The sequence below is a fragment of the Camellia sinensis genome, unplaced genomic scaffold, assembly GCF_055761805.1.
Source record: "Camellia sinensis isolate YWXY unplaced genomic scaffold, ASM5576180v1 Unanchor2, whole genome shotgun sequence".
In the NCBI taxonomy this organism is placed as follows: Eukaryota; Viridiplantae; Streptophyta; class Magnoliopsida; order Ericales; family Theaceae; genus Camellia; species Camellia sinensis.
Window position 1 is genome coordinate 20,746,475 of NW_028129079.1, and position 16,790 is coordinate 20,763,264.

The 16,790-nt window shown below is 33.3% G+C and overlaps 2 protein-coding genes across 3 annotated transcripts; both read left to right on the forward strand.

Moving 5' to 3' along the window:
- The first annotated feature begins 401 nt into the window (after positions 1-401).
- LOC145815386 (G2/mitotic-specific cyclin-2-like) lies at positions 402-4,985 on the forward strand. 2 transcript variants are annotated; one of them, XM_082912033.1, is made up of 11 exons: positions 402-634; positions 784-864; positions 998-1,136; positions 1,232-1,288; positions 1,393-1,555; positions 1,652-1,783; positions 3,471-3,560; positions 3,688-3,909; positions 4,007-4,105; positions 4,308-4,486; positions 4,581-4,985. In XM_082912033.1, the coding sequence occupies exons 2-11, from the start codon at positions 807-809 to the stop codon at positions 4,717-4,719; spliced, it is 1,278 nt and encodes a 425-aa protein (XP_082768159.1). In that variant the 5' UTR covers positions 402-634; positions 784-806; the 3' UTR covers positions 4,720-4,985. The 2 variants fall into 2 exon arrangements, with proteins under 2 accessions (XP_082768159.1, XP_082768160.1); XM_082912034.1 differs by having other exon boundaries at positions 481-634; positions 1,001-1,136.
- A 1,165-nt stretch (positions 4,986-6,150) lies between these two features.
- Positions 6,151-16,304, forward strand: LOC114293347 (uncharacterized). The gene is made up of 10 exons (XM_028237391.2): positions 6,151-6,309; positions 6,418-6,476; positions 6,592-6,632; positions 13,110-13,141; positions 13,735-13,763; positions 14,265-14,301; positions 14,597-14,653; positions 14,914-14,990; positions 15,638-15,711; positions 16,014-16,304. The coding sequence occupies exons 1-10, from the start codon at positions 6,226-6,228 to the stop codon at positions 16,031-16,033; spliced, it is 510 nt and encodes a 169-aa protein (XP_028093192.1). The 5' UTR covers positions 6,151-6,225; the 3' UTR covers positions 16,034-16,304.
- Positions 16,305-16,790: the final 486 nt, after the last annotated feature.

Sequence of the window (16,790 nt, forward strand, 5' to 3'; positions counted from 1 at the left end):
TCGTCATACACCTAAATTGCTTCCCTTTTTATGTAAAGATTTTTACAAAATAAAATACAAATGTGAGAGAGTAATATAATGGCTAAACATATAATATAATTTACCCAAAACTATAAGAAAGGAAGAGAAAATAGGAAAGCGAAGCTAGACCTGAGTGGCTAAGAGCGTCCACGGTTCGATGCTCCTCCAATAGTCCAACCCCCAAACCTTCCAAAAAGTGGTAATTTTGAAAGCAAAACTCACGCGCTTATGCAAAATTAACCGTTAAACAGACCAACGCAACTTTTCGTATTCATTTAGATCAACGGCCACACTCACATAAAACTTAGATCAGACGGCCACTGCTCACTAGCCGTTAATTTCAAAACTCACGTACCCCTTTTCTACGTCTTTTATTCGCTGTTCATTTCTTTTCCATTTATTTCTGATTCTCATAATTCGATAGCGCCTGCTAGATTATTAAAAACCCAAATATTAAATATATATATATATATAGAGAGAGAGAGAGAGAGAGAGAGGGACTCGAAGATATATATGATTCGATATATTTTCTGGGTTTCTTCGGAGTTCGAAGTTTAGAGATTGAAGTTTGGGCTCTGCAGCTTGAATCTATTTGATTGAAAGTGATACAGAGGTCTTCTATTTTTGGAGAATTATTTTTTTTCTTTGAATGAATGATCTTGGTTTTGTTGTTCATCATCAGATCCTCTTCATCTTCTTTTTCTTTGAATGAATGATCTTGGTTCTTCAAACGTTCCTAGAATTGGGCTTTGTTTTTTGTAGGTTGGTCTTGAAGCAAATCAAAGATGGGTGGATCAAATGAGAACAATGGACCTGCTGCCATTAAACCTTCAGACTCTCAAGGTAAGATTCAGTACGAACATGAAATTTCCTCACTCTTCTTTCCAATCTCTGATCAAGTAGTCTAGATCGAACACAATCCATTCAGCTGTAATTTTGTAAGAATTTTCTTGTTCTTTCTCTCTGAATTCAAAAGAAGGTTCAAGAATGGTGGGATTTCAGAGGTTTCAGCAGCAGAAGTTAAATAACCGCAGAAGGGCTCTCAGCAATATAAATCAGAATATTTTAGGACCTACCAACTACCCTTATGTGGTCAACAAAAGAGGATCCTTGGAGTAATTTCCACAATCTTAATCTGAATTATGCCAATACTAATTTTTTCAACAATTTCTTCTTCTTTTGTAAACTAAATTGGTTGTTAAATGTTTAGGAAGGATGTAAAGGGGGAGAAGAAAACTGTGGTGCCACCACCCGGACCAATTACAAGGTGGGGAATTCAATCTTTTAGTGTTTTCTCTTCTATTTGGATTTTGTTCCTCAGTTCTCTTCTTCTTTTTAAATTAAGATCGATATTCTTTGATGTTTCCTTAGGAAGTCTGCAGAACATAAGGAACTAACCGCGACATCATTGAATCCAAATGGGATGGAAGATTGTGCAATCACAGATATGGGACAGTGTGAGGAAGCTACTTATGATCTGGTCCCAATTTTTGTGAGGCACACAGAGGCCATGATGGATGAAATTGATCGGATGGTATGTGCATCTGAAAATTATAATTTTACTGTTACTGAGTTGGGTTTCTATAAATAATGATGTGTGTGACAGAATATCACATCATGAATTCTGTAGGTGGAGGTTGAAATGGAAGATGTTGATGACGATGATGACACAATTCTAGATATCGACAGCAGTGATATCAAAAATCCTCTTGCAGTTGTTGAGTACGTTGAAGACATATATGCTCACTACAGAGAAACTGAGGTGAGTTAACACTAACCATTGGCAACATACTTTCTTTTGGGAGGAACTTGAACCCATGAATTTATGCTAGGAATGTAGTTTGATATGTTTAAATTGTTAAACCACATTATACAAACACTGCAAACTAGACCTTTAAATCAAATCATACTTCTTCGACTATGCAGTTGCTTTGTTAGGCAATCAAACATATAAATTTGTCCCAACTATGTATATGATTTTAGCATATTAAGAGTACATTATACTCTCCAATTGAGTTGATAAATTGATATCTCATACCTCTTTTGATCTAAATCAAACACACACATAACCCTCTCCTGGTTGCCACCTCAAGTGAGTAGAAGAAAGATCAAAGAAGGAAAACAAGCATTCAAGTCCTGTCGCTAGCATATTTAGTGTGAACTAAAGATGTAGAAGTCAAGTCACCACGACAAAACACCGAAAGCACATTCTCGAGCCTCCTCCAGCTTATAGATTTTGACTTCATCTTCTCTCTCTCTCTCTCTCCTTTGTCTTATCCCATTGTAAATGTGTATATACATAGTTATGTCACCACCATTGTTGTAATATAGAATCATATAATTATGTAATCAAGTATTCAGTAATCTTCTCTCTTTTCTTCTCCCTTTATATATTTATCCAACATGGTATCAGAGTTATAAGATTTAGGCCAGTGTCTTCTACAGTGGTCCGATACGACAGTGTCTTCTACAAAGTTCTAACATGACCATATAGTGTCTTCTACAATTGTCTGAAACGACCATACAGTGTCTTACGACATTAGCCCCAGCTTCTATCTCAAGCGTACTGACACGGCCATTACGGCATTAGCTTTGGCCTCTATCTCAAGTGGTCTGACATGACTATATAGTGTCTACGGTGTCTTCTGCCATTAGCTCCAGCCTCTGTTCTATCTCAAGCGCCCCTGCGCTCCCATTCGGACTTTGCAATCTATTTGCTTCAGATCTATCCTATTTTATTTTAATTTTAGTTTATTTTCACGTTTTGATACTTATCCTACTTGAGTTTGGGGAGGGGGGGTGTTAGCATATTTAGTGTGAACTGAAGATGTAGAAGTCAAGCCACACGACAAACCACCGAAAGCACCTTCTCGAGCCTCCTCCCGCTTACATATTTTGACTTCATCTTCTCCCTCTCTCCTTTGTCTTATCCCACTGTAATGTGTATATATATATAGTTGTGTCACCACCATTGTTGTAATATAGAATCATATAATCATGTAATCAAGTATTCAGTCATTAATACAATCTTATCTCTTTCTTCTCCCTCTATAGATTTATCTAACACCTGTGACGTAATTTCCAGTACAAGGAAAACTCACCTCAAGTATATGCCACATTGGCAATTTTTGTTTTCAGCATAATGAAAAGTGAGAACTGAAGATTTTGACATTTAGTCTTGGTTTCTTTGCCTTTTCAACCATTTTATTCTTTTCAAAGGAGAGCAGTAAATGAGATACAGTACTTGTTTTTGATGAGCTAAAAAAAGTTATCTAAATAAATAGCCAGCCAGGATGGGTTGGTTAAGGAAACAAATTTCACCATCAGTTACAGTTAGTATTGGATAATGAGATGATCTAGATAGGGTTGGAAGGAGTAAGAAAAAAAAAATGACCTCTAAAATTTATTTGTGCCATGAATGATTGACCAAACAAGTCATCTTATGGCAGGACTCTGCTCGTGTCTCTCGAAATTATATGATGCGTCAATTTGACATCAATGAGAAGATGAGAGCCATACTCATTGATTGGCTTATTGAGGTATGTGATTTTGGACTTGATTACCCTTTATTTGTAGGCACAAATATATATTACCATTGTGCTAGGCATTACAGATTCATATTTTTCTAGTGCGCAAATGGCTAACTGGACTTGATCATATTAACAGGTGCACTACAAGTTTGAGCTCATGGAGGAGACATTGTTCCTCACTGTCAATCTTATTGACAGGTTTTTAGAGCATGAAACTGTGGTCAGAAAGAAGCTTCAGTTAATTGGCGTGACAGCTTTGCTTTTGGCATGCAAATATGAGGAGATTTCTGTACCACTTGTGGAGGATCTAGTTATCATATCAGATCAGGCTTATACGAGGAAGGAAGTTCTGCATATGGTATTTTGATATTTGAAAAAATACTCACTTGTTTCTTCCTTGAAAAACCTCTCTACAGTTGCAATATTTATTCAGATCTTTTGTGTGCCCCCCACAGGAGAAGCAAATGGTGAATGCACTGCAATTCAACATGTCAGTTCCAACCCCTTACGTTTTCATGAGAAGATTTCTCAAGGCTGCTCAATCTGACGAAAAGGTTAGTACTAGCTAGGACTATGGGAATTACCAAATTTAGGTAGAAGAGGAAAATTTATAGGCTTGTTTGGTTCTGTTTTCATTTTTTTTTTTGTTATTGTTGTTTTGTTTCCCCAAAAGGGGTTGTTTTTAGAAAATTTTCAAACAAGTTTTATGTGTCTTGGAACAATGCTGATGATGGTATTGTAATGAAATGAATTCAGCTTGAGCTTCTGTCCTTCTTCATTGTTGAACTCTGCCTTGTGGAGTACGAAATGCTCAAGTTCCCACCTTCTTTGCTGGCTGCAGCAGCCATTTTCACTGCTCAGTGTAGTCTTCACAGGTCTAAGCAGTGGACTAAATCTGTTGAGTGGCACACCAACTACTCAGAGGACCAGCTTATGTGAGTTTTTTCATTTTTATCCCCAAATTACACAGATTATAACGGGTACTACAGGATAATAAATGCCGTGTTTGTTATATATGTTTTCTGACAGGGATTGCTCGCGACTGATGGTTACTTACCATCAGAAAGCTGGAACAGGGAAACTCACTGGCGTATACAAGAAATACAATTTGTGCAAGTTTGGGTGCATGGCTAAAGCTGAACCAGCTCGATTCCTCTTGGATCTTTAGTTTGTCAAGCATGACGGTTGACATTAAATGTAACTGGGGCAACTGAGAAATTTGTGTGTGCAACTGAGCAGCACAAGTTGCCGTGGGGATTTTATTGAAGCTTTCGAGTCTTGTAACTCTACTAACTTAGTGGGGTTTCTCAATTTCCGTATGTTTTCTATGTTGAACTTAGTTTCAAACAGCTTTTATGGCATTTTTGTGTGATATTTCTTTCCGGGGTAATATGAATGTGGTATGATTTGCATGAAATGAGTATTTTTTTGTTATAATCTTCTCCCTCTCTACAGACTTTGGCCAAGTTTGCCATCCTCCAAAAAATTCAAAAAGTCAAAAAATTACTATCCTATTTAAGTCATATTATCTTATTTAAGTCACATCACCTCTCTAACACATCACTTCAAACCCAACCCAAATCCAACTCATATTTCATAAAAAGTCAAAAAGTACACTTATTTAGTCTTCCCAAACTTGACTTTGTTAATTTTCCATTATGAAATCAAGTACCTTGATCTAACCAAAAAAAAAAAGCACCAAAAGAACACAAGCTGCACTTTAAGCTGATAAATATCAACCAATGTTACTAAGGAGTGAATAATTCCCAAAGGAGAGGGTCCTCTTTTTAAATTTCTTTATTAAACATTCACAATCATGAAAAAAATATCATGAAGATGATCATGAAAGATTCTTCACCTTTGAATTACACATATAATAAAACACGACACACTAATTAAGGGATGAAAAATTTTCAGGATGTATTTCATGATATATTTTTCATGATCCATAACATTATTCTTCACGATTATTAAAAGAGTGCATATATTTTTTTTCCAAAATTTTGACATTGTTCAACAATTATGAATAATTTTAGCCAAGAAACAAAAAAACTTTTGAAACAAAAGACGGCAGTGTTATTATTATTGGTAAAGGCCTCGTTTGTTTTGGGAGATAGAAGAAGATTGTGATTGAGATGGAGGTGGGACCTACTAATGTTGTGTTTGTTTTGGGAGATGGAGAGGGGATTCATAGTCCCCTTCGGATTAGGATGGGTCTTGGGGAGGGAATTGAACATTAATGTGTAGTTTTTGTTAAGTAAAAATCGTTATTTTATTTATTTTTACTTTATTTATTTTTTATTTTTTACATGTTAGGCATTTTTTTTAAATAATATTTAATGTTTTTGTATTTTTTTATCATTTTATATTTATTTATATAAAAATAATTTAACAATTCCTACACTAATAATTATCATAAAAACAAACACAAATTTAATTAATTTCTCACAACAATCCTCTCCATTCTACCTAATCGAGCCCTTATAAGAAAATTTAGCTAGCAAAAATGGATGGTTACATCGGTGAAAACCGAACGCAATAAACAAGTCAAAACGACGTCGGATGAATGCCAATAGATAAGACAGAGACAGAGACAGAGACAGAGACAGAGAGAGAGAGAGAGAGAGCAGACCAGCAAAAAAGAAGAGAGGAGGGGAGTCGAGTCGTCTGAGAAATGGAGAACAAGGCGATTCTGAGAGAATGGTTCGACCGAGTTGACTCGGACAAAACTGGAAGCATCACCGCTGCTCAGCTCAAGGTTCGTCCCTCTCTTCCAACTCACTTCAATACCCTAACACAATTATTCGTTTCTCTCTCTCTCTCTCTATTGGATTTTAAGAAAACGAAGATGTTTGTGGATGATCAGAGTGCTCTTGCCGTCGGAAACCTAGAATTCCCTATCTCTGTTGTTCAACAGATGATCAGGTTCTCGTACTTGGTATTTGTATTGTGTTCTTGTCTTTACTCACACACACAGAGACACAGACACATTTTTGTGGGTTGTTTTTAGCTAATTGAGGTTTTGGGGGATATTTTGCAGGATGTATGACTTTGATAGGAATGGAACTATGAGCTTCGAAGGTAATCCAATCCACGATTTTGTCGACACTTGATGCCCATTTTTATCTGTCTACATTTTAATTTTAGGTCGGAGTTTGATTTCAGTTTTAAGCTGTTCTATCAAGTTTATGAATTCGCCTAAATTAGTGAATTTTGTTGGGCTTTTCATGCATAATATTACTTTTCCGTTTGTTTGGGCTTGGCTTGGCTTGATATAGCATATATTATAGTATATATTTTAGTATATATTGTATAGCTGTGATAGAACATAATTAGTGTGATATATTGTGTCCTTATTTTCTATTTCCTATTTTAGCTTGTAATTGATGTATAAATAGGCTTCCTGCTTATGAGATGAATACAGTGAACAAATCTTCTTTTCCTTACCAACTCTCTCGACAGATTGGATTGGCAGCTCGTGAATTTCTTTTGTAAATGAAAAAAAAGTTTATTTGGGTTTTCCATATAGTTTCTGCATATTGAACTAGGTGTTAGAAAAATTAAACACGATTTACTATTAGAATAAAAATACCAAACTAATAATAAACCAAAAGCAACAAATAAATTTTATCATTAGAGAGAAAGTTTAAAGAAGCTTGAATGGTGGTCGAGGCATGCGCTCTCCTTAGGAACGATACACTATTTTTTGCACCGAGTTGAATGGTGTTCCTCCCCCAAGATACGACCACCTTTGAATTCGTGAACCTTAAATTGCCCAACACGCACTTGTAAACTCAATACAGTAAATTCACAAAATAAATAACAGAGCAGAAGAAAAGGAGAAGAAACACTTTTTATTTTTTATTTTTAGAAAACAACGTTGAAGTCTTATTATATACACAATTAAATAATCATAATTTAGATATTTAGGAGATATTGTAGGATAATCTAAAAGACTAGGAAGCTAATATAACGTTATAAACTAATTCCTAAAAAGATGCAAATATCAAATAAAATAAAATAAAATAAATAAAATATAATTTTAAAATTATAAAATAACAATCCTCCACATAATTTAAAATTGAAAAGAGTGTTTTTACAGCACATTGGGTGTAGGTGTCTTCCAGACTTGAACCTCCACTTAGTGATAATAAGTTTCAGTTTGAAGAAACCATAGTAAACAAAGTTTTGAACTAGGCCCTTGTGATCAAACATAGGCTTACCACACGCACAATATGGGCAATTATCATGGTTCTAGAACGGTTGTTAAATGGTCATGTGCATATATCTTGTTTCTACAAGTGTCTTTAGGGAGGAACCCAATTTTCCACAACAGCCACCCCACTGTCACACTTATATAGGTGTATCCTTTAAGGGTGATTTGTGACCAACACCCCATAGAAATCCTACCTTGGATACATTTAGAACTAAGCTCTTCCTAAAACCCGTCGCAATAGTGAGCACTATCACCATAGGAATAGGACTAAGGAATTTTCCTCTAATATTTTTAGTGCTCTTCCAAGTCACCCATCAACTTCGTTATTACCTATTGAACCTTATTCATGGGATCTCCAATCACAAAGGTTAGGTATCCATTGTGATGACTAATTTATGGGTTTCAGTCCCATTCCCCTCGATGATTCAACAACTAGCTCGCGCGCTAATCCTTTGGTAAAAGGTCTGCTATATTCTTTTCAGACCTCACAAAATCAAGTGCTACAACACCTTGAGATAATAACTGTTTAATAGAATTATGTCTTATTCTAATGTCTTTTTTTTTCTCATTTAAATTTGCATTTTTTGCTTTAGCAATTGTAGTTTAATTATCACAATGAATAGAGACAGCAAATATAAGACTATCAGATAATGGTAAATCAGATAATAAATTCCTTAGCCATTTGGCCTCGGTATAAGTCAAATTTAAGGCAATGAGTTCTGCTTCCATGGTAGATCTAGATATAACAGTTTGTTTAGAAGATTTAAAAGCTATTGCACCACCACCTAAAGTAAACACATAACTACTAGTTGCTTTAGTTTCATCAGATTCAGTTATCCAATTAGCATTACTAAATCCTTCTAGCACAACAAGAAATCCACAAAAATGAACTCCATAATTTATTGTACTTTTAATGTATTTAAAAATTCTTTCAATTGCATTCCAATGTTCTAAATTAGGATTAATAGTGTAATGACTTAGTTTACAAACAACAAAAGAAATATCAAGACTTGTGCAATTAGATACACCAAAGATCTTATTATTTGAGCATATTTATGTTGAGATATACTTTCACTCATATTTTTCTTTAAGTGAATATTAGGATCAAATGGAGTAGAGACAACTTTCGTATCACAATAATTAAATTTCTTTAGCAATTGGTCAACATAATGTTCTTGTGACAAAACAATTCCTTTATCACTTTTAATTATTTTAATACCCAATATAACATTAGCTGGGCCTAAATCTTTTATATCAAAATTGTTAGATAAGAAATTCTTAGTATCATTAATAACAACCAGTTTACTACCAAAAATAAGAATATCATCAACATATAAACAAAGAATAACACAAGCACGATCAAATTTTTTGATATACAGACATCTATCAGAATCATTGATATTAAACCCATTAGAAAGAATTGCTTTATCAAACTTTTCATGCCATTATTTTGGATCTTGTTTTAATCCATAAAGAGATTTTACAAGTTTACATACCTTTCTTTCTTGTCTAGGAGCTACAAAACCTTCGGGTTGATCTATATAAATTTCTTCATTTAATTCTCCGTTTAAAAACGCCGTTTTGACATCCATTTGGTGTACATCTAATTTATAAATTGAGGCAATAGCTATTAAGACCCCTATAGTGGTTATATGAGTTACCAAAGAATATGTATCAAAGAAATCTATTCCTTCTTTTCGTTTAAATCCCTTAGCTACAAGTCTAGCTTTAAATATCCATTTACAGTCCATTGAATTACAACCTAGTGGAAGATCAGTTAAGTACCAAGTATTATTAGTCATAATAGAATCCATTTCACTATTTATAGCATCTTTTCAAAAAGAAGTATCTACTGATGTCATAGCTTCGTTATATGTTCTAGGATCATTTTCAACTAAATAAGTAAGAAAGTCATTATCAATATTCTTTTTTATTTTTCTTTTTTTACTTCTTCTTAGTTCAGTTCCTAGTTGATTTTCTATACTACTATTAGACATAAAATTTTCACCAATTGATTCAGATAACTTATATTTCATAGGAAATACATTTTCAAAAAATACAGCTTTTCTTGACTCCATTATAGTATTATTAGAAATTTTAGAATTTTCAGAATTAATTACTAAGAATCTATAACTAACACTATCCAAGGCATACCCAATAAATACACAATCAACAATTTTCGGTCCTAATTTTTTTTTTTCTCAGTAATTGGTATTAAAACTTTAGCCAAGCACCCCCACACTTTGAAATATTTTAAACTAGGCTTTTGATTTTTTCAAATTTCATAAGGTGTTTTTTTTTGAATTTTTGTAAGGCACTTTATTTAATATATGATAAGCAGAATATAAAGCTTCACCCCACAAATTATTAGGTAAACCAAAACTAGCTAACATAGCATTTATCATATCTAACAATGTTCAATTTTTACGTTCTGTTACTTCATTAGATTGTGGTGAATAAGGTGGAGACCGTTGGTAAATAATTCCATGTTGTTCACAAAACTTTTCCATTTCTATTGGTGCATACTCGCCTCCTCTATCAAACCTTAAGATTTTAATTTTCTTTTCTAATTGATTTTCTACATGAGCTTTATATATTTTAAATTTATCAAATAATTCACTTTTGTGACTTAATAAATATACATAGCAATATTTAGAAAAATCATCAATAAACGTAATAAAATATCATTTTCCACCATGAGTTAACACATTGTTAAGGTCACATGTATCACTATGTATAAGTTGTAACAAAGATGTATCTCTTTCAACGGATTTAAAAGGTTTTTTAGTTTGTTTAGCTTGTACACATGACATCTTTCCTTTAAATTAACTATAGATTTTGGAATTAATTCTAAACTCATCATTCTTTTAATAGTGTTCAAATTTACATGCCCAAGTCTACCATGCCAAGTATTAGAACACTCTAGATTAGCAATAGAAGAAGTAGAGAAAGAATAACATGCAATTTTATTTAAATCAAAATCCATAACATGAAGGCTAAACAAACCATCACGAAGATAACCTTTACTAATAAAGTTACCATTCTTAGTTATTACAACTTTATTTGATTCAAAAACAACTTTAAAAACATGCTGAACTAACAAAGATGTACTAATTAAAATTTTCCTAATATCAGGAACATGAAAAACTCCATCTAAGGTGATTATATTGCCAGATGTCAATTTCAACCTAACTTGTCCTTCACCTAGTACCCTGGCCAAGCTCCCATTTCCCATGCTTACAGTTCTTGTGCATGATTCTTGATAATAAGGTGAAAAAATATTTTTATCAGCACACACATGAACGTTAGCACCCGAGTCTATAAACCAATCATTTGAGTTAAAAACAATATTTAACTTGGGATCGCCAACAAAATACCTGCTAGCAAGGTTAAAGGAGTTGGCCCCACAGTCACAACATTAGCTTGTGGTTTAGGGGTTACTGGAGGACCACGGGCTTTGTGGGGTTGACCTTTTCGATGATAACAATCTCTAGCAGTGTGATTAGTCTTCCCACACACCCAACAAGGCACTATTTTTCTCTGAATAATATTTTTGCCTTTTGATTTATTATTAAGATTGTTATTCCCATTCTTGTGTGCACCATTTTTCTTGAAATTAAAAGGCTTGGGTTTAAAATTTTCTACAAAATGTGCCTTGACTCGAAAATCAGAATTTAAAAACTCGGCTTGTTTTTTATATTTAGGGATACTAGCAATTCGTGAAAGGTATAATCATCATGTTTTTGTTTTAATGTTCTACCAAATTCTAACCAAGATGGAGGTAATTTTTTAATCAGTGAAGCGACGAAAAAAATATCAGATAAATCCATTACTTTTCTTTTCATATCATACACGATATTTTGAAATTCATGCACTTGTTCCATAACCGATTTACCATCAATCATATGAAAGTCTAAATTTTTTTTCAGCATAGTAATGTTTAAGACCAGCATCTTCAGACCCATATTCAAAATCAAATGCTTCCCGTAATTCAATAGAAGTTTTTGTATTGCAAAAAATATTATAGATAGAAGGAGATAAAACACTTAAAATCCTACCATGACAAAGATAATATTTTTCATCAAAATCATCATCATCAGATTTTTTGTACGAAGTTGAATCCTTACCTGTCTCAACAATTTCTATAGCCTTAGAAGTTTCACTTTTTTCAGAATCCTTTTCTTTTTCAAAAACCTTTTCTTTTCCTTTTGGAACAGTAGCTTTATGAATCACAAAATAAAGACCCAAAGTGGTTAACCAAAATTTCATCTGTTGTTGCCAATATATAAAATTTTGACCATTAAACTTCTCAGGCTTGCTGGAATTGGTTTCATCAAATCCCTTATTTTTTCCAAAATAAGATTATAATCAACGCAACAACTTCTAACATAAAATCCTAATTATCATTCCTAAGATTGTTAGAAAAATTAAACAGGATTTATTAATAGAATAAAAATACCAAAATACTTATAAACCAAAAACAACAAATAAATATTATTATTAGAGAGAAAGTTTAGAGAAGCCTGAATGGTGGTCAAGGCATGCAAATTGTGTTCTCCTTAGAAACGATACACCCTCTTCTGTACCAAGTTGAATGGTGTTCCTCCCCCAAGATACAACGACCTTCGAAATTACTTGTGTATAACAAAGTGAATTCACGAACCTTAAATTGCCCTTCGAAATTACTTGTGTATAACAAAGTGAATTCACGAACCTTAAATTGCCCAACACTCACTTGTAAACTCAATACAGTAAATTCACAAAATAAATAACAGAGAAAAAGAAGGGGAGAAGAAAGACTTCTTTTTTTGTTTAGAAAACAACGTTGAAGTCTTATTATATACACAATTAAATAACTATAATTTAGATATTTAGGAGATATTGGAGGATAACCCAAAAGACTAAGAACTAATATAACGCTATAAATTTATTCCTAAAAAGATGCAAATATCAAATAAAATAAATTAAATAATTTAAAATTATAAAATAACACTAGGAAGCTCAAATGCTAATATATATATAATTATGTTTATGTTTAGTTGATTCTGCTATAGTTCTTTAGTTTATGAATTCGACTAAATTAGTGATTTTTGGTGTGTGTTTTATGTATATTGCTTTGCCATTTGGGCTAGCAGCTCCATCACACAAGATATGATTTTCTTCTGTCAGAAAAGAAAAGAAAAAATGAAAAAAGATCCATGCAGTTTCCAAATATTGAACTGGGAGGCTCAAATTCTCAATGCCACTTGATCTTGTATTCTTCATTCCAGAGATTTGTGCTCTGGAAGTGGTAACATAATTTCTCTTACTAAAATCTAATTTTTATTTTTATTTTTTTACAGAATTTATTGCACTCAACAAGTTTCTTCTTAAGGTTAGTATCTTCATTTATATCTGAAATTGAAGCTGTAAAGTGATGTAGCCTTTTTTTGTTTTTGGGCTTTATGTGAAAAATTCTAATTTATGATTTGCAATTTATGAACTCATGAATGCTAGGATAACATAATAATTGTAAAATTCTCTGAGGCTATGATGCCATTAAGTCTGCTCATTTTTGTTAATATAAGAAATGCCATTTCTTTGCCAAATTTTCTTCCATATGTGACATTAATCTCACTTTGATTCTATTGAAAAATCAAGGATAGACTCTCAATTTTGTGGGGAACTAATTCAGGAGCTGGTAACAAAACCACCATGCACTTCTTTATGTTGGGCTTATCAATGTCCCATATTACATATAACCTCTGATCAAGAATGCAAAAACTGGCCATCACGTTTGCTCTGTTGCTGAAGATAATGTATAAATTATATATATATATATATATATATATATATATATTTCAGAAACTACCATTGATATCATTGGGTGTGTATTTGGAGGTTTTGTTCTTTGCTTGCAGTTTTAGGGTATGATCATATTCTTCAAGTTTTTTCCATCTAAATTTTTTGTCTAAAATTCTTTTGCAGGTTCAACATGCCTTCTCAGACTCGGAGAGGTGATTTTCTTCTAACAATATCTCATGTGTCCAGTGTTATTAACATCTCTAAATGACGTTCCTCAGTAACAACTGAATGTTGTTCATACCTTATAGTTATTTTCTTTCATTTGCCTTTTTTTTTTTTTTTTAATTTTTAATTTTTAATTTTTAAAAAATAAAAATTAAAAATTTCACTGTCAAGCTATCTCATAAAAATTAGGGCAATGGTAGAGGGCCACAATTTTTGTGGCTCAAATGGCTCAAAACTGCCAAAACGACGTCGTTTTGAGCACAAAACATGCCAAAACGACGTCGTTTTGACAGTTTTGAGCCATTTGAGCCACACAAATTGTGGCTCTCAAACATTATTCTAAAAATTATTGTAGTGTTTATTCATTGATAGTGCAAAATCCATGTACCTTGTATTCAGTTAGGGTAGCAACTATTTCAGACTAGAATGTTTGATATATGTATAATTACATCTTGACAACATCTTGATATCTTTGATCATTGTCATAGGGATCGTGGATATCTTGTTCCTGATGATGTTTATGAGGTATTATTTAACATCTTGAATTGCCTATGATTTTTGGATGGTTCAGTGAAGTTTTGCTTATTGTGTGGCATGCTTGCTAAGGCTGAACATACAGTCCTATCCTTTTTTTTTTTGGGTGTATTTTCCCCTATTTACTTCAGAAGTGAATTTGTCAAACCTTTAAAAACCTTCTCTATATTCTTCTGGATGCTCTTTGATAATGCTATTAATGGATACCCACGTTTCTCTTTTGATCTCTCTAACTTCTTCACCTCCTCCCTCCCTTTAACTGTTGTCTGTTGCTACATGGTTACAGGCGTTGGTAAAAATTGGATTCTCCCTCGACTCTCCTGCATTTTACACAGTCTGTGAGGTAAAGCTTGTAGAAAATTTTTCATTGTAGTAAGCGTGTAGAATTTTTTTTCATTGTAGTATGCACGTACCACATATTTGCAAAGTAATTTTTCATTTTCAAACCAATTTTACTTTTTTTAATCTAGGCACCTTGGATGGTTACTTGCATGTTTAACCTTTTTTATCTTCCTAGCAAAAATCAATCTTCTCAAGATGAGCGATAAACTACTTATGCAAGATTTGGACCAATAATTTATTGTCCCCCCATTAATTGTTCAGAGTTTCGATCAAAAGAAGAATGGAAGATTCCGGCTTGATGACTTCATAGCTCTTTGTATCTTTGTGCAGTCTGCAAGGTTTGTGACTATTGATATATATATATATATATTTTCTTCTTCTTCTTCTTCTTCTTCTTCTTCTTCTTCTTCTTTTTTATTTTTTTTATTTTTAAAAATTTAGTATGCATCTCAAATTGAACCTTTTACCATGAATTAAATACTGCTTGGGGCACTTGGACATGAATATTTGTGCACCCAACTTTGATGGGTTCCATCAATCTTCTAGGTTCCATCAATCTTCTAGCTTAGTTCAACTGGATGACCCATGCAGACACCTGCAGACTCAATTCAGGGTGTCTGACCCAAATGGGAACCAATGAACCATCAATTAATGGACATATTAGTCCATCTTATAATATATTAAAACTTTGGATTATTGAGGTCAGGATTCCCAACTTTTTACCTTAAATTCGACCTATCTTTATGTTGAAAATATTTTGGTTGAGACATAGTTGCATCATGTACAAATTTGCTTTATGTTGTTGGATTTACAGTCTCTGTATGTATTATGTACATCAATCCATTGATATTAAACAATTATTAGATTAACGTTGTGTCGATGAGTGATGGCTGCAAGTTGTCAATGTTGTTAATGTATTCTTCTCCACTGTTGGATTCATTATTCTATTGGTAGACTGGTTGCATTCATGTTTTTTATTTTGCAGGAATATGTTTAATTCATTTGATACAAGTAAGCAAGGCAGGGTCAGTCTCGATCTCAATCAATTTATATACTGCAGTGAGTATACCGACTTCATGCCATTTTGTTGTCTACTGTCACGTTCAAAGGCTCCTGTGTTGTCATTTGAGCTTTCCTAAACTGAGGAATACCAAACACTATCAAGTCTTTACACACACACACACACACATATTATTCTTAGTTACGTGAGTAACCAACCACCTTTTAGTTACCATCTGCATTACACAAACTTCTTGAACCAAAGCTGATGCAGGGTAGAGAACTTGAACCCCTTTGTTTTCGTTATATTCATCAAGTACTAACATGTTTCACCTTGTGGTGTCCTTTCTTCTTCTATGCAGCTGCCAATTGTAGAATATGATGCCAATTTCTCAACAACCGGTGAAGATAAGCACATGCTGTAAATTGACAGAATTATGTTGATTTTGATTTATGGAAAGGACCTTATGTATTTGTTGTAACATGTATTGTCAGGCATAGAATATTTGAGAAATTCTTTGAGATGCAGTCTTATTGGTCAAATGGCTTGTGTAATTGATCTTAGTGTGATACTTGATATTCGGTTCTGATGTGTTTTGTTTTGGTTGAATTTTTGCTGTGGTATAATACAATCTCGGTGCTTTTTTATTTTTTCTTTATGGGAGTGTTATCTTAGTTAGGACTTTTAGCAAGTATATTGTGAGCCTTTTTACTCACCTCAGCCAGCAGCTTGAGCCTGTAGGGAAACAACAATGAGAGAGATGTCAACAACATAACTTGATTTTCAAAACATACTTGAAAATACCATTAGAATGGAAGTGGAATCGAGATGAATATTAAAATGACGAGAGAGCTTACTCTTGCTCCCATTGCTACAGCACAACCATGGCCAACTCCAAGAATAGAGCCCTTACCCTTCAAAATATCACAAAATTCTTATTTGTCTGTAATGAAAACACTGATTTAAAAAATAAAAGAGAAGCATATGCATTGATATGTACCTTGATTCAAGATTCCAGGTGTTTAAACATTGGGGCATTCTTCAGCATATCCAGTAGACCATAAACCTGATGTTGTTTGGTATTCCTTATAAATTATGGGTTTCTTAATGCCCTACTTATAAATACATTGTTTAACAA